The sequence below is a fragment of the Rhamphochromis sp. 'chilingali' genome (genome assembly GCF_963969265.1).
Source record: "Rhamphochromis sp. 'chilingali' genome assembly, chromosome: 16".
Lineage (NCBI taxonomy): Eukaryota > Metazoa > Chordata > Actinopteri > Cichliformes > Cichlidae > Rhamphochromis > Rhamphochromis sp. 'chilingali'.
This window is the reverse complement of record NC_137943.1, coordinates 34,661,316-34,684,968: the sequence shown is the minus strand read 5'-3', so window position 1 is coordinate 34,684,968 and position 23,653 is coordinate 34,661,316. Positions and strand designations below refer to the sequence as shown.

Here is a 23,653-nt window from a genome sequence, read left to right as displayed (position 1 = left end):
TATATATATATATATATATATATATATATATATATATAATATATTATATTTAAAAAATGAAAGTTTGTGATGCATCAAGAATCTGTACATGTGAATTCTTACCAGGGACGAGCGCGTCACTGCGACAGTCGTACAGCATCCCGACGCTGAAAGGCCGACCGAGCGCTGCCACCTCCATCGCACCGCCTGATGTACCGTCCATCCTTCAGTCTAACCTGGAAAACACAGAAAAAGATGAGGTGGTTTTTCCGATTCCTCTTCTATCCAGCTGTTTGTTTTTATACCCATTACTATAACTGACAACATCTGGAATAATTCCACCTGGCACCTCCTGGGTGAGACAGTGACAGTGTAGTAGGTTGTAAAATGCTGCACGTTCAGTTTTACGGAAACAAACTGTTTCTGTTTATAACTGTCAATAATACCTCTTATACATTTACATACTATGGTAAAACCTTATTACATCAGTAGATGGTGATCCTGCACAGCTGTGGATCCACTGGAAAGCAAACAGCTGCAGGTTCAGGCATTAAAACTCTTTATTGATCCACATCTACTGCAAAGCTTCATTTGAAATGCTTCTAAACATATTTTTATTAGTTTTTCTTCATAAGTATCGTATCGTTGGCAGTAGGTCATTTCCAGAAAACTGTTAATCTAAATATTTTTAATTAAACTGAGTTTATTTTATATAGCACCAAATCACAACAACAGTTACTTCAAAGTGCTTTACATTGTACACTAAAGACCAGAATAATACAGAGAAAACCCAACAATCAGACCATCTGGTGTATAAACTATTGCTGTCAGCGTTGATCTCGCCAAAATGATGTAAACGCCATAATCGCATTAACGCAGAAAATATCCGTAAGAAAGTTGACGTGGCTCGCCCCATGCGTAGGGCTGCACGGCGTGCACGTGTTTACGAGCTTCCGGAGATTTGCCGCGTTAATGTGGTTATGGGGTTAACGTCATTTTGACGAGATCAACGCTGACAGCACTGGTCACTTCATTGTCATTAGTATTTAAACAAATAAAAACCTTACTCTGTGCAATACTGTACTAACTGCCACTCAAAATTTTGTACTGTTCAGTTTGTACTGCTGTTCACTCATGCCACTTTATCTCATGTGCAATATCCCATTTGCCCCCCAATAACATGTCAATGGTTACATTCCTATTTAAGATTTCCTTTATCTATTCACAAGTGTGTGTGTATTTCCTGTTAACTTTTTTCTTTTTACTATATTTTATAAACATTTTGCTCTTACTGTTTTTTACATATTATACTGCTGAATTACTGTCTGCTGCTCGTCAAATAGATTTCATTGCAATGTTGACCCTGTGCTAACTTGCATATGACAAATAAAACTGAAACTGAAACTGATAAACACATAAAATGGTAACTGAAGAAAAAACACTCAACGCATCATGGAAATCCTCTTGCAGGTTAAGCCTATAGGAGTGTAACTAAGGGAGGATTCAGGGTCACCTGGTCCAGCCCTAACTATATGCTTTAGCAAAAAGGAAAGTTTGAAGCCTAATCTTAAAAGTAGAGATAGTGTCTGTCTCCTGAATCCAAACTGGGAAAAAATGATTGACAAAAATTCATTTTAACAATCAGATGAAACAAAACCTCTTTGTAGAACAAGCACAAATATATAATGTGCATTTCTTTTCAACACTGATGCGAACATATCATACACAATAATAGAAGAATAGAATAGCCTTTATTGTCATTGTACAGAGTACAACGAAATTGGAGTGCCACTCCCTTGGTGCAAGATTCAATAATAAATATAAATGTAAAATATAAAAAGTACAATAAAACAATCACAAGTACTCAAACAATAGTAAGTACGATATATACAGGATAGCAGCATAATATAATGGCAGTGACGGTATGGAATAGCTAAGCAGGTTCAGTTGTTTTTGTGCTTATTTACTACGGTGATAGCTCTGGGAAAGAAGCTATCCCTGAATCTGTTTGTCCTGGTTTTATGTGACCTGTACCGTCGGCCTGACGGTAATAGTTCAAACAGTTGGTTGCTGGGGTGAGAGTGGTCCTTGATGATATTGCCAGCTCTGCTGAGGTACCGAGAGTTTGCAGTGACCTCCAGGCTGGGCAGAGAGCAGCCAGTGATCTTCTGGGCTGTGTTGATGACCCTCTGCAGTACTTTCCTGTCTGCAGCTGAGCACCCTGCATACCATGTTGTTATGCCGTACGTTAGGATGCTCTCTATGGTGGCTCTGTAAAATGTCACCAGCAGCATCTCCTCCAGGTTGTTCCTCCTGAGCACTCTCAGAAAGTGGAGACGCTGCTGGGCCTTTTTAACCACCGCCATGGTATTTGCAGTCCAGGAGAGGTCATCAGAGATGTGCACGCCCAGAAACCTCATGGAGTGTACCCTCTCCACACAGTTCCCGTGAATGTAAAGTGGGGCCGGATCTGCTCTGCCCTTCCTGAAGTCCAAGATAAGTTCTTTAGTTTTCGTGGTGTTCAGTTGGAGGTTGTTAACTGAACACCACTCAGTCAGTCTGTTGACCTCATCTCTGTAGTCCGACTCATCCCCCCTTGAGATGAGTCCAACCACTGTGGTGTCATCCGCGAACTTTATGATGGTGTTTGAGAGATGGGTAGGGGAGCAGTCGGATGTGTAGAGTGTAAACAGGAGGGGACTCAAAACACATCCTTGTGGAGACCCGGTGCTGAGTGTGATGGTGCTGGACCGGTGGGGGCCGAGTCTGACAGACTGTGGTCTATTTGTCAGGAAGTCCTTGATCCAGAGGCAGATGGGGGTGGAGAGTCCCAGGTGAGACAGTTTCTGGACCAGGATCTCCGGGATGATATGATTGAATGCTGAGCTGAAGTCCAGGAAGAGCATTCTCACATAGCTTCCTCGGTGCTCCAGGTGACTCAGCGCAGTGTGGAGTGCTATGGTGATGGCGTCCTCGGTGGAACGATTTTTCCTGTAGGCAAATTGGTGGGGGTCCAGAGTGGGAGGCAGACCGGCCCTGATGTGCTGACAGACCAGTCTCTCAAAGCACTTCATCACTACAGGCGTAAGTGCAACAGGCCTGTAGTCATTTGGGCTGGCCACAGCTGTCTTCTTGGCGATGGGGATGATGGTGGAGGTTTTGAGGCAGGGCGGGACGGTGTTTGATGACAAGGAAAGGTTGAAGATTTTAGTGAAGACTCCGGTCAGTTCGTCAGCACATGCTCTGAGAACCTTTCCATGTATTCCATCAGGACCTGCCGCCTTCCTGGGATTCACTGACCTGAGAACACACCTCACTTGATGCTCCCTGAGTGTTAGTGTGCCAGTGCTGGGGGCGGGTGGAAGTGGTGTGGCAGCTGAGGGCTTGGTCGTCTCAAAGCGGGCGAAGAAACGGTTTAGATCCTCAGCCAGCGAGGCATCAGTCCTAGATGTCGCCTGGTTATTGCTTCTGTAGTTGGTAATGTGATTGATCCCCTGCCACATTTTTCTGGGGTCGTTGTCAGCAAAGTGATCTTCAATCCTCCTCCTATAGGCAGCCTTAGCTTTCCTGATGCTTCTACTCAGGTCTGCCCTGGCCACCCTATATGCAGCCCTGTCCCCTGACTTGAAGGCGGTGTTGCGGCTTTTTAGGAGGGATTGCACTTCGCTATTCATCCAGGGTTTTTGATTTGGAAACACCCTGACCCTTTTGTTGACGGTGACATTGTCAACACAGTTCCTGATGTACGAGAGTACAGTGTCCGTGTACTCCTGGAGGTTGTGGCTGGAGAATAAATCCCATACAGTTGTTGAGAAGCAGTCCTGCAGTTGAGAAAGGGCTCCTTCAGGCCAGGTTTTTATTGTCTTTGTCTGGGGCTTTGTTTTTCTCAGCAGGGGGGTGTAGGTGGGGGTGAGGGACATGCAGAGGTGGTCAGGTCCAGCCAGGTGGGGGAGGGGTGTCGCTCTGAAAGCATGCCTGATGTTTGAATAGACATGGTCCAAAGTGTGTTCTCCTCTCGTAGCAAAGTCCACGAACTGGACAAATTTAGGAAGCACAGTCTTTAGGCACGCTTTGTTAAAGTCGCCGGCGACAATAAAAACCCCATCGGGGTGGGCAAGCTGTTGTTTGTTTATGGTGTTCAGCAAGAGGCTGAGAGCCGTGCTGACGTTAGCATCCGGCGGTATATAAACAGCTATCACAATAACTACTGTAAACTCCCTCGGGATGTAAAAAGGTCTGCACGAGACTGCCAGAACCTCCAAATCAGGAGAACAGTGTGTGTGAATGATCCTGCTGTTACAACACCACTTGTTATGCACGTAAACACATAGCCCCCCTCCTCTGCTTTTACCTGAGTTGCTGTTTCTGTCATGCCGGTGTAGCGTGCGGCCTGCTAACTCGACTGCAGCGTCGGGAATCAGCGGGTGAAGCCACGTCTCCGTAATAAGAATAATGCTGCAGTTACGTGCAAAGCTCGTGGTGGCTATCTGTAGCTCCAATTCGTCCAATTTGTGGGTAATGGATCTGGCGTTCGATAGGAAAAGGCTCGGAAGCGCTGGCCGGTGTGGATGTTTGCATAGCCTAGCGTCTGAACCCGACCGGCATCCCCTCTTCTGCTTTCTTTCCCTCCGTCGCCTTCTACGCTTGCTGGGCGGGCAGACCATCCACGGTGACCCTGGCGGTCTCGCTATCTCCTCCAGGATTTTGTGTTCGCTGATAGTTGCCAGAAACAAACAAACTATATTTAAAACCGAGGTCAATTAGGTTCTGGCGACTGTAAGAGATGGCGGCGTTGCAAACATTCAAAAATATCCACATTAAAAGTAAAAACAAGCACCAAACTGGAGAGCTAAGAGCCGCTGCACCCGTGCGCGCCGCCATCTTCTTTTACAAAAGAAATATAACAAAATAACAAAAAACTAATATAACAATAGTTCAGTAAATGTAATCAAAGGAGAGTGTGAGTCACTCTCGCTCACACTGCTCCTCTCATTGGTGAGAAGACAGAAAGCTGAAGTTTCAGTGGTCTAAGTCAGTAAACCACAAGGTTGCCAACTGACTGGTTCTTATACAGCACTTTGTATTCTGAGCACTGAAAGTGCTTCACACAACTTGTCTCATTCACCTGCTCGCACAAGCACTTTTTCTGCAAGTATTTTCTATCTAACATTCATACTCCAGTGGATGCATTGGAGAGCAACTTGATGTTGCCCAAGAATATTTGGCATGCAGACCTGCGGATTAGTCGGTGACCTCCTGAGTTACAGCCACACCGAGATTGAGAGAGACAGTATTTGAAACTGTAAGAATGACAACAGGCAGTTTAAGCTACAGCGTCTCTACAGCTGATGGACATTTCTTTTATAAAACAGCAGCTCGGAGTTCATTTGGCTGATATAGTTTTGTGATACGAATGTAATAAGCAAATTATAAAAAATAAATAAATGTCTGAACAGGAAATAACCTGAAAATGCCTTGTAAGATAAGATAAGATAAGCTAAAACTTTATTAATCCCTCGGGTGGGTTCCTCTGGGAAATTCGGTTTCCAAAAGCACAGCACCGACAGAAGTTACAGAGTTACAGAATATTATACACACACACACACACACACACACACACACACACACACACACACACACACACACATAAATACAGAGACAAATATAAATAAAATATACGAAGGGGATAAATAGAATAAATAGGAATAAAAATACAAGTGAATTGCACATTTCACGTATTGAGGTCTATTGCACCGTTGACTATTAACAAAAGGTATTGCACAGTGAGGTGAAGAGGCACTACAGCTTAGTTGTTCCCCCTCCTTTGTCCTCCTGTTTCCCCTCCCTCTCCCCTCCAGAGAGGAGTTAAACAGTCTGATGGCGTGTGGGACAAAGGAGTTTTTAAGTCTGTTAGTTTTTGTTGTGACTCACAACAAAAAATATAAAAAGAAATCTTAGCGATGAGGAATCAGGAAGATCTAAAACAAACAAAACAAGTCAAACCACATACTCACAGCAGAATGAAGTCCCTGACAGGAACACACTCCACCCGCTATTGTTCCTTTGGGAAGGTCAGGAAGAACTCTGATTTCTCAGAAATGGTCTGAGCTAGGGCTGGGCGATATGACCCAAAATTCATATCTCGATATTTTTTAGCTGGATGGCGATATAAGATATATATCTCGATATATTTTTTTAAAGCCATAAAGTAAGAACAAAAAGAGAGTTCTTAGTCAAAGCTGTGTCCCAGATGTCACACAGGCACTTTTATTAACATAGAGCAGATGTACATAAAATTTACTCAAAAATAAATTATGAGCATTTATTAAATAATAATGCTCCATAAATAAAAGAAAACAATGTTGTTTTTGTGCATAACAAAAAGCTCACAAATGTGCAGTCAAAATGTAAACTAAAAGACGATCACTATAACAAGGACAGATTTCACAGCTGCTCTGTTCCCAACTTGTACTGCGTGACTGACAACCTGGAGTTTGAAATCCGCTTCGCAACCACGTCTCTTAACAGGTGCCATTTATGGTCCTTATACACAGTAGGGTAATATTACGTTGAAGCACAGTACGTATCACTCCGCGAGGCTCAGCCGTAATGCTCCGACAATCCATCAAGCGGTGCAGCACCGTAGCTTACCAAAGTCGTACTAAAACATTTTTGGACAGATTGCTGAGCGCCGTGTTCCACATAAAATCGGTTCGCGGCCATCAAGCACAACCAGAATTCATACATAAGGCGCGCTGTCAACTTTTGAGAAAATGAAAGGATTTTAGTCCGTGCAGCACCTCTGGGCTGCATGGCGTTAGCGTGGTTAGCTCGTTAGCGTGGTTAGCTAGCTAACACGTTGACGCCGTCCAGCCCCACGCACGGGGCGATGCGCAGTAACTCGTTAACGGATTTGCCGTGTCCATCTTGTCGCTTCCTGCAGGTGAAGCGATGGGGGAGGAGGGGGAGTTGTGTTCAGTGAAGGAGAGGCGAGGCCGAGTAACGTTGCGTAAAGACGAAAGTGGACGAAAGAGGCAAACTTGCGGCTCCGCAAGTATAATTATAACGTAACATAGACTATATCGATATAAAGGATATTGTCACATCTTATATCTCGTATAAAAATATATCGATATTTTTTAAAAACTCGATATATCGCCCAGCTCTAGTCTGAGCTTTATGCTGCAGCTTTAACCAGGAGGGAAAACCAGAGAAAAAACACCTTTACAAGCAGAACAGCTTATCTGAAGCTTTATAATCAGTTTAAATCTTGATTTGTTGGTGCACTAAAGAGAAAAAGCCCAGAAAACTGAAAACAAAAGTGACTTGATTCTATACATTTAAGAGTTTCTTATGCTTTGACTGCTGTTACTGAATTATTCCATCACAGTATTGCATCATTTCTTCAACAGATTTGATTCAACCATGAGACAGTCTACAACATCGGCTGCAGACTCACCCACCCCCACTGCTGCTGTTCCACCTCTGACACCTCAGACACTTCACACCTCCTCTATTCACCCTGCTCACTCCCCCCCACCCCCAACAACAGCATCCAATACACACTCAACACAAGGCTCCAGCCTGTCTCTCTCAACCACCCAGGTTAGGAGGGAACTGAGGAGGATTAATGGCAAGAAGGCAGCGGGTCCAGATGGCATCAGCTCGAGGGTCGTCAGGTCCTGCGCGGACCAACTGTGTGGGGTGATGGAGCACCTCTTCAACCTGAGCCTGAGGTTGGGAAGAGTCCCACAGCTCTGGAAAACCTCCTGTGTTGTACCAGTGCCAAAGACTTCACGCCCCAAGGACCTCAACAGCTACAGGCCGGTGGCTCTGACATCCCACCTGATGAAGACCCTGGAGCGGTTGGTCCTGGCTCAGCTTCGGCGCCTAATAAGCTCATCACTGGACCCACTTCAGTTTGCCTACCAGCCTGGCATTGGAGCGGATGATGCCGTCATTCACCTCCTACATCGTTCCCTCGCTCACCTGGAGACCGCTGGAAGCACTGTGAGAATCATGTTCTTTGATTTCTCCAGTGCCTTCAACACTATTCTTCCCTCGGTTCTGAAGGACAAGCTGGAGAACTCTGGAGTGGACCATCACCTCACTACCTGGATCCTGGACTACCTCACCGACCGACCACAGTATGTGAGGACTCAGGGCTGTGTGTCGGACAGGGTCGTCTGCAGTACGGGGGCCCCACAGGGAACGGTTCTGGCTCCGTTCCTCTTCACCATCTACACTGCAGACTTCTCCCACAATTCCACCCAGTGCTTCCTGCAGAAGTTCTCTGATGACTCTGCAATAGTCGGCCTCATCACTGATGGGGACGACAAGGAGTACAGAGGACTGACTCAAGACTTTGTGGACTGGTGCCAGCAGAACTACCTCCAGATCAACGCCAGTAAAACCAAGGAACTGGTGGTAGACTTCCGCAGGCACAAGCATTCTCCACTGCAACCACTGAACATCCAAGGTATGGACATTGAGGCTGTGGACAGCTACAGGTACCTTGGTGTTCATCTGAACAATAGACTGGACTGGACTCATAACTCAGACGCCCTCTACAGGAAAGGGCAGAGCAGGTTGTACCTGCTGCGGAGACTCAGGTCGTTTGGGGTGGAGGGCCCACTCCTGAAGACCTTCTATGACTCTGTTGTGGCTTCTGCTATCTTTTATGGTGTGGTCTGCTGGGGCGGCAGCATCTCTGCTGGGGACAGGAAGAGACTGAACAGGGTGATCCGAAGGGCCAGCTCTGTTCTAGGATGCCCTCTGGAACCAGTGGAGGTGGTGAGTGACAGGAGAACGGCGGCTAAGCTGTCATCCCTGATGGACAACGTCTCCCACCCCATGCAGCAGACTGTGACAGCACTGAGCAGCTCCTTCAGTGGGAGACTGCGGCACCCACGGTGTGGGACGGAGAGATTTCGCAGGTCTTTCCTCCCCACTGCTGTCAGACTCCATAATAAAGACTTTAACTGAACAAACACACACATCCACACATATGCAATAACACTAAGTGCAATAATCCTTTCTGTCATCGTTGTATTTTTACTCAGTTGTATATAGTATTTGTATTCTATTTTTATCTTATTGTATATTTTTATTCTATTTTATTCTACTGTATATAGTATTTTATTTTATTCTATTCTGTACAGCTGTGTACTGTATTTATTCTTATTGTATTCTAATTTTTGCCTCATAACTTTTGCACTGTCCACTTCCTGCTGTGACAAAACAAATTTCCCACGTGTGGGACTAATAAAGGTTATCTTATCTTATCTTATCTTATCTTATCTTATCCAGTATTAAAGACCTGCTGGTTTCACACTCAGGACCTTCCACATGTTAGAAAACATGGACGTGCTCGAACAACGATGGACACAAATAAATCTGTGAGAGCAAGTTGAGGTTATTCATGTTACTAAGACTGTATTTAAGGAACACCAATTAAATTATATGTGTGAAGTATTTACTTATAAAGTATTGTTGAATTAGTTCTTAAATATATTTCAGTTCTTACTATGTTTCAACTGCTTCAGAAAATGATTCATATAAAATTTCACCTATTGAGCTTCTCTCGGCCCTTTGAGGTGGAAACATTTTAAAGTAACATTATTGCATGGGCTGCATGTGTATCCTGTTGGTTCGTAACAATTCTGAAATTGAACGTCTGCGATATCGTTCCACCACCGTGACTCCCACAGAGCTGTTAATGACCAGTTACAGAAGCTTCTCTGGTGAAACCTGCAGATTTAGTTCCTCCAAAAACAAAACTGGAAATATTCAGAACAATAAATTTGATGCAGTCTGGTCTCTGGTAAAAACAGTTTCTTCAATGACAACATATTTAACATAAAAACAAAACAAACATAAAACAAACCTGATGGAACTCAAACTTGAATTAACAGCCAGCATAAAAAGTGAGTTTTAAACGCGATTTGAAACGCTGTATAGACTCTTAAGTACAAATATTGAGTGGCAGATGTTCCAGAGTCTCAGCGCTGCAGCTGTGAAGGCCCCATCTCCTTTATTGGGCTGTACTAAGATCTCAGTGCTCTATTGCAGTTATATACGTTGAGGAATTTGCTTAAGTAACTGCTCACCATATCATTTAAAACTTTGAAAGTAAGTAAAAGCATCTTAAAATCAATACAATATTTTACAGGGAGCCAGTGTAAATTTGCTAAAACTGGAGTGATGAGTTCAGACTTTCTAACACCTGTTGGAAGACATGCAGCAGCATTTTGGGCGAACTGCAAGTGATGGAGAGATGAGTGTTAAAGACCAAAGTAGAGAGAATTGCAGTAGTCCAGTCTAGAGGTGATGAAGTCATAAATGTTTTACTAGGTCTTTAGGAGGAAGATGAGGCTTCGCTTTGGCAATTTCACATAACTGATACAAACTGATTTCGACAACTGTGGACACTTGTTTCTCTAATTTGAAGATCTATCTAAAAACACTGAGATTTCTTACAGTGTGGAAGTGATGACAAGCAAGAGGACCGAGCGTATCAGTTAACTTATCCAAAGGGGCATCACTTCCACAAACAATAACTTCAGTCTTATTTTCGTTTAGGGTGAGAAAGGTCTGTTAACTGTCTACATGATGTTAAAGGCCGGTTAAGCAAAGGCTGCAGTGGGACAGAGACATCCATCAGTATTATAAGGTCTTAAATGGTCGATTGCTTCCTTTAAGACTGAAAAATTCCCAGGCTCAAACTGCAGAAAAACAGCAGAGAACGTAGAAGGCAGATCAAGGTCTAACTCTGCCTGTGAATGTGGAGACCTTAAAGATGAGATTTTGATAAATGGAAAATGGACTGGTTCTTTTATAGCGCTTTTCTACTCTATCATGTGCACTCAAAGCGCTTTACAGAACTCGTACAGTCATCCAATCACTCCCATTTACACAAGCATTTTTTCCTCAGCTGTTAGCTAGTGCTTCTTAACTAACATTCACACACACATTCATGCTCTGATGGATGCATCGGTAGGCAACTTGGGTTAGTAGTAGTTAGTTAGTAACAGCTGACTCTGTTGTGTTTTCAGTGGCCATGAGTACCATTCACAGAAGGTTCAATTCAATTTTATTTATATAGCGTCAAATCACAACAACAGTCACGTGACTGTTGTTGTGATTTGACAAAGTGAGATTATTTGAAAAAGCTGATGAAGGTAAATGATTTTTAGCAAGAAAATTAAAGGTTTCAACTGTTTTCTGTTATAAGAAAAAAAATACTGACTTGATATGAATACTGATTAAGCTTTTATTCAAAAGATAACTACAGTCAGAAAGCAAATAAAATATGTAACCACAGTACTCACTGCACACAGGAGTTGGTCTCTCAGGTTGTTCTGCCTCTGACGTCTCTGTAAGGAACAAACTTTGCCCACCTTTGGCTTTTATAGGACATACAGAGAGGAGGGACTGATTTCTCAGGAATGTGTGACCTGCTTCCTCTGTAAACAGGGAGAACCACAAGTCACACTTGTTATACAGGATTTACAAAAAGGAAAGAAAAAGACTTTTGAGAACAGCTTAAGCACCCACACTGTGTTATTGCAGTTTAAATTTATTCATGCTTAGTTCATACATATACATGTCTCATTCTTGAAACTTTCTCATACTCTTTTCAATTTAAAGTTCAGTTTTATATGAATATACACACATGTATTTGCTGTTTTAGACTTGTAACTTTAACTGTTTAATTTTGAACTAGGGAAGATTTATTTGTAATCCTGAGCTGCTGCAACACTTGAATTTTAGCCTGTAGGTGTGAATAGACTGTGGAGTCCTGGACCAATGAGCTCTTCTATGTTCTGCCAGCTGTTTTTGCAAGAGGTTGTTTGTACACTACATTACTCTGTGTCAGGGGACCAGTGTTCCAAATTAACTGGTGATGTTCACACAGATGTGTCACAGACTTTTCAGGAGCCCTACTGACTGATCTGTGACATTTGTGAGGTTGATTTAAACACGGTCTGCATTCTTCTTTCTCTTGACCAATAAAATATTAAGAACTTTCTGGAGTTTACCCGGTGATATCCCCATGTTGTGGAATGTTTTTATGGCATATATACCTGTATACACTGGACATATACTCACATATATACTATGCAATTACATATACTCACATATATACTATGCAATTACCGTAATTGTCGCGCTACTTTTTGCACAAGCTTTGAACCCTGCGGCTTTTAGTCAGGTGCGGTTTTTCTATAGATTGTCCATGATTTTTGTGATATCGTAAGACGATTTGTTTTGTTTGTTCCGCTGTTGTACGGCACTACGTTGCCTGGCGGAAGGATCGGGGTTCAAGAGTGGTATGTTGGTCACATGTCCATCCGCCAGGCAACATAGTGCCGTACAAGTAGCGCGAAAAACAAACTTCAAAGTAGCGCTACGCGTTCAGCGGGAGGCGTGGATGACGAGCGGCGATAAACTTGCGAAAAGCAAGTTGTGCTCAACTCCACCGGTGGATTCTGACAGCGTGGAAAAGTGTGAAAACATCCACGATCACCAACGGATTTCGAAGGGCTGGACTGCTGCATGATGAAGAGGAGGACACCACCACGGCCCTTCAGAGGGTGTTCGACTCTGACACTGACAATGACAATGAGGATTTCTTTGGTTTTGAAAGTGACAACGAAGGAAAGGAGCTGAGAGTGGATGACGAAGCCACCCTGAGCCTGTTCGTATCCGACACTGGAGAAGAGGACTTTGGTGGTTTTAGTGCGCAGGAAGATGGTGGTGAATGACTGACTTTTCTTCTTGTTAAAGCCGTGTCACTGCACCTGAGCCTAAAAGGTAGGCCGAATCTATTGTTCTGGTGTGCTGTAGGTTATTGTTATGTAATACATTTGTTACTCATTTATGAAGCACAGCACATGTGCAAATATGTACCCATAACTTGTTTTTCAAAATATTAATAAAAGGGGTGTGTCTCCAAACAGCCATCTCTTTCCTGACAATTCCCTTTGTGCATATTCTCTTACATATGATGAGTCAACATTGAAACACCTGCGGCTTTTGGTCAGGTGCGGCTAATGTATGTACAAAACAGGATTTTCCCCTGATTTTAGCTTGTGCGGCTAATATTCAGGTGCGCTCTGTAGTCTGGGAAATACGGTATATATACTCGTGTACACTATATACACCTACACCGGAGTGTTTATATAATGGAACCACTGTGATATGCATCTAACCTAAATCTTCAAATCACAAGACCCATATATTTAGGTCAAATATTATTTACAAATATATTAATAAAGTCTGTGCCACTTGTTGTATGAGCACCTGTTGATCAGTACTGTTTGAAATGTAGTTGTTAGGGTCAATAAGTAACCTCTGATCATGTTATGGCCAACGGTGACAAGTCCAAGCATAGGGTTAAATAAACCTGACCCTGCCTCTCTGCCCGTCTTTGCTGCCAAAACGTTGTAAACAACCCTTCTAACAAATATACACTGAACAAAAATATAAACGCAACACTTTTGTTTTTGCTCCCATTCCCCATGGGATGGACGTAGAGACCTAAAATTCATTCCAGATACACAATATAACCATCCCTCCCAAACAGTGGTCACAAATCAGTCCAAATGTGTGGTAGTGGGCACATCTGCTATATTGAGATAATCCATCCCACCTCACAGGTGTGCCACATCAGGATGCTGATCTGACATCATGAGTAGTGCACAGGTGTACCTCAGACTGCCCACAACAAAAGGCCACCCTGGAATGTGCAGTTTTTTGCGCTATTGGGGGTCTGGGGACCCAGAACCGGTCAGCATCTGGTGTGACCACCATTTGCCTCATGCAGTGCAACACATCGTCGCATGGAGTCTATCAGATTGTCAATTGTGGCCTGTGGAATGTTGGTCCACTCCACTTCAATGGCTGTGCGAGGTTGTTGGATATTCGTGGGAACTGGTACACGCTGTCGTATACGCCGGTCAAGCACATCCCGAACATGCTCAATGGGTGACATGTCCGGTGAGTATGCTGGCCATGCAAGAACTGGGACATTCTCAGCTGCCTTCTGCCCTGAACAATGTGAACCATGATTCATCCGTGAAGCGCACACCTCTCCAACGTGCCAGACGCCATCGAATGTGAGCATTTGCCCACACAAGTCTGTTACGGCGACGAGCTGGAGTCAGGTCAAGACCCCGATGAGGACGACGGGCATGCAGTTGAGCGTCCCTGAGATGGTTTCTGACAGTTTGTGCAGAAATTGTTTGGTTGTGCAAACCAATTGTTCCAGCAGCTGTCTGGGTGGCTGGTCTCAGACGATCTTGGAGGTGAACCTGCTGGATGTGGAGGTCCTGGGCTGGTGTGGTTACACGAGGTCTGCGGTTGTGAGGCCGGTTGGATGTGCTGCCATATTCTCTGAAACGCCTGTGGAGATGGCTTATGGTTGAGAAATGAACATTCAATGCACGGGCGACAGATCTGGTTGACATTCCTGCTGTCAGCATGCCAATTGCACGCTCCCTCATTGCTTGTGGCATCTGTGGCATTTTGCTGTGAGACAAAACTGCACATTCCAGGGTGGCCTTTTGTTGTGGGCAGTCTGAGGTACACCTGTGCACTACTCATGATGTCACATCAGCATCCTGATGTGGCACACCTGTGAGGTGGGATGGATTATCTCAATATGGCAGATGTGCCCACTACCACACATTTGGACTGATTTGTGACCGCTGTTTGGGAGGGATGGTTATATTGTGTATCTGGAATGAATTTTAGGTCTCTACGTCCATCCCATGGGGAATGGGAGCAGTAACAAAGGTGTTGCGTTTATATTTTTGTTCAGTGTATTAAACAAATATGTAAGACTGCTTTCTTCCATTTGTGCAACATCTCTAAAGTTAGAAATATCCTGTCTCAGAGTGACGCTGAAAAACTAGTTCATGCATTTATTACTTCCAGGCTGGACGACTGTAATTCATTATTATCAGGATGTCCAAAAAACTCGCTGAAAAGCCTTCAGCTGATCCAAAATGCTGCAGCAAGAGTCCTGACAGGGACTAGAAAGAGAGAGCAGATTTCTCCTGTACCATATCACCCTATTAGAGCACTTCGCTCTCGCTCTGCAGGCCTACTTGTTGTTCCTAGAGTATTTAAAAGTAGAATGGGAGGCAGAGCCTTCAGTTTTCAGGCCCCTCTTCTGTGGAACCAGCTTCCAGTTTGGATTCAGGAGACAGACACTATCTCTACTTTCAAGATTAGGCTTCAAACTTTCCTTTTTGCTAAAGCATATAGTTAGGGCTGGACCAGGTGACCCTGAATCCTCCCTTAGTTATGCTGCAATAGGTGTAGGCTGCCGGGGGATTCCCATGATGCATTGAGTTTTTCCTTTCCAGTCACCTTTCTCACTCACTATGTGTTAACAGACCTCTCTGCATTGAATCATATCTGTTATTAACCTCTGTCTCTCTTCCACAGCATGTCTTTATCCTGTCTTCCTTCTCTCACCCCAACCGGTCGCAGCAGATGGCCCCGCCCCTCCCTGAGCCTGGTTCTGCCGGAGGTTTCTTCCTGTTAAAAGGGAGTTTTTCCTTCCCACTGTCGCCAAAGTGCTGCTCATAGGGGGTCATATGATTGTTGGGTTTTTCTCTGTATCTATGAAGCGCCTTGAGGCGACTTTTGTTGTGATTTGGCGCTATATAAATAAAATTGAATTGAATTGAATATGACTCAACTATAACTTTGTTTGCTACCATGATTTTTAATATAGTTGTGAGTGGTAATAACATATAAATTGAAGAACACAGTGAGATGCACATTTTGTAGTCCATCTTCTGTCACTGTAGTTCCTTCTCGTTTTTAAGTCCTTAAAAATCCTCCTTAATACCTTTCCTTCACCTTGTAATGTTTCCCACTGTGATGAAGAAAAAATGTTAAGGAGAAGGAGGTACGAGGTAATTTTTGGACTGTTCAAAGCGTGCTCTGACCACTCAGCTTTCTCTTTCCTGAGGAAATCTGACTGTTGGACCACACCCTGTAACTTTCTCTCTCTCTCCTCCCCAGCAGTTTGTTTGTTTCGGTTTCTGTTTGCTTTTTGTTTTCCACAGACTATCACTGACACTCACACATTAGTGACACAGTCATCCCACATTTGGGATTAAATAAATAAACTCCATTACTGTGTGGTCGTCCTGTTTTATCTGAGCTGATTAATGGCAGCACTCACTTTCAGTTTCACTCGCTGGTTATAAAACACTGACGGGATGAAAGCGTTTCACTCCCTGAATGACGACAGACAGTCTGACTGACTGAAATGCCTCTTTAACTGATCAACCTGGATCGTTTAGCATTCATTATGATGACCCACAGTGTACTCACAGCAGAGGTCGTCGATCCTCTGAAGTTGTTCTGTCGTCTGCCTCTTGGTCTCTGAGAGGAAACAACTCCAACCGCAAACGGTCTGATATCTGCGGCTGTAAACTCTGCTGCCCCCTTGTGGCACCAACACACTGCAGCTGCTGCTACTGATCATGACAGACGAGACAACATTCAAGTAATATTAACAAGCACATTAATTAAACATTACTGAACAGATTGGTGCACAAAGAGAAAAAAAACATTGAAATTCAACTTTCATCTTCAGGAAATGTTTTTTAACACTCACAGTTTCACATCTATAAATCTGACCATAAATCTGTCAGAGGATGTCAGATAAGACCGTAGACCTGAAGAAGCCAGGAACGTTCTACTAGACATCAGCAGGAAGCTCGGTGAGAAGGTGACAACTGTTGGTGTGATTATTTAGTAATGGAAGAAATATCAAATGACCATCAGCCGCTCTCGGTCTGGAGCTCCATGCTTGCCTCATGGGGTGATGGTGATCATCAGAAAGGTGGTTGTGATGGACAAACCCATGGCCACACTCTGAAGTCGCTGCCAGACAAAATGTGGTGGCCAGGGTGTGAAAGCATTAAATGCAACAGGGATAATTGGACTGCACCACCGCTTCCTGCTGAAGGGGGAGAGTGTGTGTTTTCTTTAATGTAAAAACAAAGTTGTTGCCCTTAATTAAATATTTGAGTTTAGGGTTTAATGATTTTCTTTTTTGGTGTTTAGTTTATTATCAAACCAGACTGTACTGCATTGTTTCTTGTTTACAGTTGTGTTTTGTTTAGTTACCCCTCACGTGTCATAGTGGTCTGATCAGCCATTAGATATACCCTTGTGTGTCATTTCCTGTTTAGGTCAGTTATGTTTGTTTGGGCAGTCAGTTGGTTTGTTAAGTTGTGGTTTTACATGAGTTGAGTTTTGTTTCTTTTACCTCTTTTATGAGCTCAACATTTATTACTTTTGTAAATATAATTTTTGGTTTAAATGCCAACCCTATTTTTCAAATAATTTCTGTGACTCCTCCTGTTTTCAACTCGGTCCATCACACAGGTCCAAGCCAGCTAAGATCAGCAAGAACCCTGTTATCATGGTTCCGAAAAGGTAGATACTCGTCCTGTCCTAGATCGACCGTCCCGCCAGGCACATGACCCTCCAGTTCCTCCACCTGTCCATCATGTATCTGGCAGGGAATGTCCCTCCAGGATAGTCGGGCTCCCCCAACCTCAGGCTTCTCGTTGAGAAGAGGGTGTCAATTGGATTCAGGACCAGTTGATCAAATCATAATTATCAAACTACTTGTTAGCCAGTTTAGAGTATCTGAAAATGAGGGACTGTGTATAAAAATGTCTGTAATTCCTAAACAGTTACTGGAAGTTTTTTGTAAAGATTACAATTTCTCACACGCTGTGTTCATCTGTCTTCAGACCACAGCTCTCTGTGCTTCTTCTACCTCTGATGTTGTTCAGTCACATTTAACTTCAAGTTGGTATTAAATGCAGTGAAATGTGTTTTCAAACAGCAGACAGTGTAGAAGCATGCAGGCATTATCTGATGAGCTGACATGTTTAAGATGAAGAATAAAATCTTCAGGTTCGGCTTTTTTCCAGCTCAGCAGTCAGACTGAAGCAGATCAGTGATGCTGACTGAGAGGCCTGTTCACCAAAATCATCCTGCAGGTCAGCTTTTTATGTTAATGAGAACATTACACTCACAAACTCATGATCATGTGACTATGATCTTAAAGCTAATCCAGCAGGTTCGAGTAATTATTAATGAATCAGAGCTCAAATTATTACTTTAAAAACATCAGGACACCTGCTAACAAATGAGAGAATATGGACCAATCAGCTCGCTGAATTCTGATCTTAATAAAGTGACTTCCAGCTGCTTCCTGTTACAACAGGTCACCACAGCGTGCAGCTCCTGACACGACAACAAAGGGATTCATGTCTCTGTTTAATCAAACACAACTTAATGACAGGACTGGCTGAATAAATGTTTAACTGTGAACAAACGCTGTGTCAGAGTGAGATTTTAGAATTGACATTTGTACTTAGAAACATAATCATATATGCTTAGAGTCTACAATTGTTTGCATATTGACAGAAGGTCTCATCCTTAGTAAGACTCTGTGTACTATGAGATGGGAGGACGTTCACTCCTTTTTCCAGAGTGTTCTGGCATACCTCACATACATCCGAGGGTCATGAGAGAGGTTGTATCTTCTGTTTCTGATATATGGTACGGCAGACACATCTGTATCTGTTTGAGTATAAGAGCCTTTTCTTTAGGTGGACCGCTGTTTTGCCCCTGCAGTGGATCGTCTCTTTGTTCCAGCAAAGGGTTTTACTTAGATAAAGCTAACACACCGGCAGCACGAGTGCTCAGGAAGCAAATGAAAATGAAGCTGTAAATGTGTAAATGACACGTGTGAGTTAGTAAAACTACATCCCCTCACACAGAGGATAAAACAGCTGCTCTCATATGTGTGATAAACATTTGCTGTGTTTTATGAAGCAACAGAAAAATCCAGGAAAGTAAACAAAATTAAAATTATACTTTTTTAATAAAAGCATAAAAATCAACACAATAAAAAGTCCATTAACATCAACATCAGGAGTCACTGAGAAAATAAACTTAATATTAGATCAAACATAAAGAATATAAAGAAGCTGAAAGGAAAAAGTAAAAAGTTGAACATTTTAATGTCCAATAAAATATAATCACATTTCTATGTTAAAGATAAATCAGTTTTAAAATGAGATCTTATCAGGCAGCAAACAGTAAATAAGAGGGTTTTTACGTGTTGTTTGTCTTTGTCGACTGAGTTCAGATCTTTATCGTCTCAGTTCAAACTGGTCTCGACCTTTTCTTTGTTCTTCTTTGTGATCACATGAACGTTCAGTGAAGGAGTTTCTCTCCTTGCTCTATTTTAGCCATTGTCTCTGCTTTTCCTTTCATCTCCATCAGAGACTCAACTCGTTGCTTCCAGCCTGGTTTGCCCTCAGATTTCTCTCCTTCCATAAGCATGTCGATGTACTCTGGAGTGGACAGAGGGTTTGGCTTCAGTGCTATCTCTTTGAGTCTGTTCAGACACTTGGCAGATCTCTCCATCAGTTTCATCACCTCAGCATGCAAACAGTCATACTCAGCCTTCAGTTTGTCAATCACTTTCTGAACAGTCATCTTCTCTCCTGTGGCTCTCTCATACTTTTCTTTCAGCTCCTTTAGTGTTCTTTTCTCTCTAATGTCCTTATAGTACCATCTGTACTTCTGATTAAAGTGTACATTCCAAATACATTTGCCTGGACACTGAGTACAGTATCAATCTGGTCCCATTGCTGTGCACTTTCTTTTATCTGCATCCTTTCGTATGGGACAGGGATAGTGACAGGTGACATGACACTGCTGACAGTTGGTGCTGTAGTTTCCAGTCCCAGAAATGTCCTCCTGAACAGGCTTTTTGACAGTAACTTCAAATTCAAAGTTCTCATGTCTCTTTATCTCTGCTTCATGTTCTTTAAATGTCTCAATTGTCTCTTTTATCTCCTCAAGCTTGCGTAACCCAAGTTTAACCTGTTCCTGCAGATTCTCAACTGAAATCTCGAGCTGCTTTCTTTCTCTGAGGACTTCCTTTATGAGTGTCAAACTTTCTGTTGTTTTAATAGAAACTTGATTATCCGGCCCGACACCTGCTGAGGTCACTGCTCTGCATCTGAACACATACTCTGTGTTTGGCTTCAGATCTCTCACTGTGACTTCTTCAGCCTTTGCTTCTGTCTTCTGCTGCCATCCATCCTCTCCACTGACACAGTACTCAACAGAGTAGGAGGTGATGTTCTCTGCTCCAAATCTGGGTGGAGAAATCTTCAGTGTCACACTGTTGTGGTTTATGTCAGCTGCTGTCACAGTTTCAGGCTTTGAAGGAGGCTCAAAGTTCTCACTGACAGCAAATCCACCTTCATAAAGGTGGATGCTGGAACCTTCCTGGGTCTCATTAGTTAACCCCACTGTCAGGAACTTCATGTTCTTGTTCTCCTCGTTGGCCTCTGCAAAATCACTGAAGAGTTTTGCTTTCCTCCTCATTTCAGCCGTTACTTCTTTTGAGGCGTACCATTGTTCCTTCTCTACATCATGAGTGTGAGGATCTTGAAGGTCTGGGTTGGTTTTTCCTTTTAAGTATCTTGATAAAGCTGAGAGGTACGGTTCATCCTTTCCCAGAGAGGTGAAAACAAAACACACAACATGCTCTGCACTCAGACTTTCCTTGTACAGATCATTTTGAGACGAGATGATTTTGGTGTTTTTCATCATCCTGGTAAAAGACATTAAAGTGTAGATTTCTCTCTCTTTACAATCCATCCACTCGTTCAGGCTTTTGCTGCTGAAAGGTGAAGAATGTCTCTTCTTCAGGATCTCTGCAAGCTCAGCTTCCTCTTCTCCTCCTCCTCGGATTGATGGAAGCTTCTTGGCCAAAGTTTGTTGGAATTCCAGCTTGAACTCAGAGCACATTTCTTTGAAACTTTTAAGCTTTTTACCAATCTGTGGGAACTGCTGTGCAGTGCTGGTTCCCAGTACATCATTGGACCTCATTTCCAGCTCACTGAAGTCCTCCAGGACTGTCTGTGCTTCTTGAACTAATCTTGTACTGATCTGACGGACGAGTTTAGCAGCAGAAGAATCTAAAGCTGTCAGTGGCAGCAGCCAGACCTTCACTGGTACAGCTTTGTCTCCCAGTAATCCTGGCAGGCTTTGGTAGACTGTTATTGCATCGTGAAAGGTTATTGGTGGTTTTGGAAGACAGAAGTCTCCATAAAATTTACAGGAGAATTTATGAACACTTTCTTTGTCCTTGTCTTCCATCTTCAGGGAACCTTCACCCTCTACAGAAAGTAAGGGAATCTTCTTGATGATCACCTTCAAGTTGCCCTGAACATCTTGATGATTTTCCTGTTCAGAAACTTCACGGTCAAACACAAAGAAAGCTTGTGCTCCATAAAGAATAGCTGTGACTACATGTGTTGCTAAGCCTTGATCAAAAACATATGGATGCTTCACGTTTCCTCTTCCAAGATGATTCATGGACAGCTCCTGGATCTTTGTGGTTGCCTTGTACTTCAGTGTTACTCTGGCCTGATTTCTGGAAGATTTACTATCATTCAGATATTTGGCAGATCCATCAACCTGAACCAGTCCACCCAGGAAACTTGCCTTCAGTGAAGCATCAACATTTAGAGCTGAAGATTTGTCTGAAATTGATTCAGATGCAACAATTTCAAAATCATTAGAGGCCTGCGGTCTTTCTCCAACATCTTTCATCAGGTCATCACGATCCCACAGAGTCATTCCTGCAAAAGAAGAAGCAACAAAAGTACTACCAGGACTCCATCAATTAAATCAAATTCTAAAATAAATGTTAAAAAATTATTTTAAAAAATGTGAATTTTAAAATAAATACACAGAGCGGTGTGTTTCTATGAGCAAACTTGTCAAACTTTTGCTGTTGATTTCATGATTTTCCTTGTTTTGTTTTTTCATCTCTTTTTGTGATATTCACCAAAATGAAATCAAAATAGTAAATGAAGCACAAATCTTTTGTTTGTCTGGATGAACCAGATTAACTGAGTTCTTTCAGATGAAGAGTTCAGGCTCTGCATCTGAGTTTTCAGTATTTAAGATAATGACAGTAATAATATCAAAAATGGCAGCTTGGATTTTCGTGAGGGAAACGTTCTAATAACTAATTTAGTGACGCCACTGTCAAAAGACTGCATGTCACTGATCAGCCAATCAGTGACATGCAGTTGGTACAAAAAAAGTATCTGGTACCAGGTATTACCAGCTAATGATGAAATCGTAAAGACTGAGTCGACTCAAGCCAACCTGAGTAGCTCCAAATGGAAAAGCGCTCTAAGAGTTGGAGCAGGTTTCCAGGTGTTGCATCATGGCTGCCAACTTGTTTTAATAGTGACTGACTTTACTCATGAGGATCAGGGAAGATGTTCTTATCTTTATGTTATCTTTAGGCCCTGTCAGTTGCACATTGATTACAGCAGTTAGTTAGAGCTTGTTTTTGTTGTTGTTGTTTTTTCTTTTACAAAAAGGCATAAATAGAAGTCAGAAGCAGGAATAATAAAACCTTGGCTGTTTCCAGAGGACTTCAAACACTAATCTGCTAGAATCCAACAACTTCGAGCAAGCAGCAGGTTTTAATTCTGTTTGAAGGCTCAGTTTGAACCTTCTTTGAGAATTGTAAAAATAAAAATTAGCAGGACAAAGGAACAGTCCGGATCACTTTAACACAACTGGGTGCAGTTAAAACCACGAGGCAACCTGTGGAGCTGAAACTTGGAAATGTTAAACACTACAGTTCCTCTGGGTGCCACAAGGCTCCAAAAGGGAGTTAGTCCCAACAGACAGTGACGGTTCTAGCCTGTTTGGCGCCCTGGGCGAAGACTCCCTCTGGCGCGCCAGTTGGTTGTTTAGGGAGAAGGGGAAGTTTTTAGGAGTGACACCCACAACGGAAAGCGGGTATCACTATGTGAGACATTAGTGATGTTTAGCGTGTTTGGAGGCTGTAGTTAGTGTGTTGTGTAGTTATTGTTTTGTATTGTGTGTCAGTTATACTGCTGAATTTCATATTTGCTCTAAAAAAGCCGTCAAAGGCAGATTCCAGTGTAAACGCTGTTCCCACATGGAAAACTGGACTGATGCACCTCCTGCTGTCAGACCTGCAGGTTTAGGCCTGTGCTGTTCTCCTCTGTCTTATACTGAACACAAACTACATTTTTTGGACTGGCACAAATAATTTGTGTGCCTTCTCCTTTATGCAGCACAGCTGATTGTTCTGTAAATAGATTTAAATGGTTATATAAAAAACGCCTGAGGTCTTGGCTGCACTTTTTAGGTAAATAGTACCATATAACTTTGTTGTTTGCAAAACTGGTGCATAATTTTTTAGAAATGTACAATTTCTATTTGCATTTCAAGCTATGAAAATGATTCGTTAAACATGTTTGTGGGTTTTACAGTAAAAAATATAACTTTTTTTTACTCGGATTTTGAATTTCCTGTCTGAGTTTAGATCAACTGTGCTAATATAGTATACTAAAATGAAAAAATAACTCAAATTTCAGATATTTGAGGTTGTGCTGAAAACAATGATACCAAACAAGGCAAGAAAAACATATTTTAAAGGTGAAATATAGAGGTAAAATTAAAAGTAGTCAAAAACAGCCAATTATACCATGGACCCCAGAGGGTTAACATAGAACTTTTGTCGGAACCATACTGAATTTCACCAGAG

At 42.7% G+C, this 23,653-nt stretch overlaps 2 protein-coding genes across 15 annotated transcripts in view; both read right to left on the bottom strand.

Moving 5' to 3' along the window:
- Positions 1-7,007, bottom strand: part of LOC308412933 (cytolytic toxin-alpha-like) — a 42,049-nt gene extending 35,042 nt beyond the window's left edge. For all 7 annotated transcript variants that reach the window (XM_080907653.1, XM_080907651.1, XM_080907652.1 and 4 more), the window contains exon 1: positions 5,994-7,007. The gene's annotated coding sequence lies outside the window, so the exon portion shown is untranslated. The remainder of the gene's footprint in view (positions 1-5,993) is intronic.
- Positions 1-23,653, bottom strand: part of LOC308412932 (cytolytic toxin-alpha-like) — a 141,413-nt gene that overhangs the window by 5,877 nt on the left and 111,883 nt on the right. For 3 of the 8 annotated variants that reach the window (XM_080907646.1, XM_080907647.1, XM_080907648.1), the window contains one exon: positions 18,536-21,695. In XM_080907646.1, the coding sequence (XP_080763772.1) occupies positions 19,672-21,695 (2,024 nt within the window). In that variant the 3' untranslated portion in view covers positions 18,536-19,671. Of the gene's footprint in view, positions 1-102; positions 216-4,330; positions 5,494-11,309; positions 11,445-16,335; positions 21,696-23,653 lie in introns of those variants that run through there. The other 5 variants (XM_080907642.1, XM_080907641.1, XM_080907643.1 and 2 more) reach the window with 4 other exon arrangements.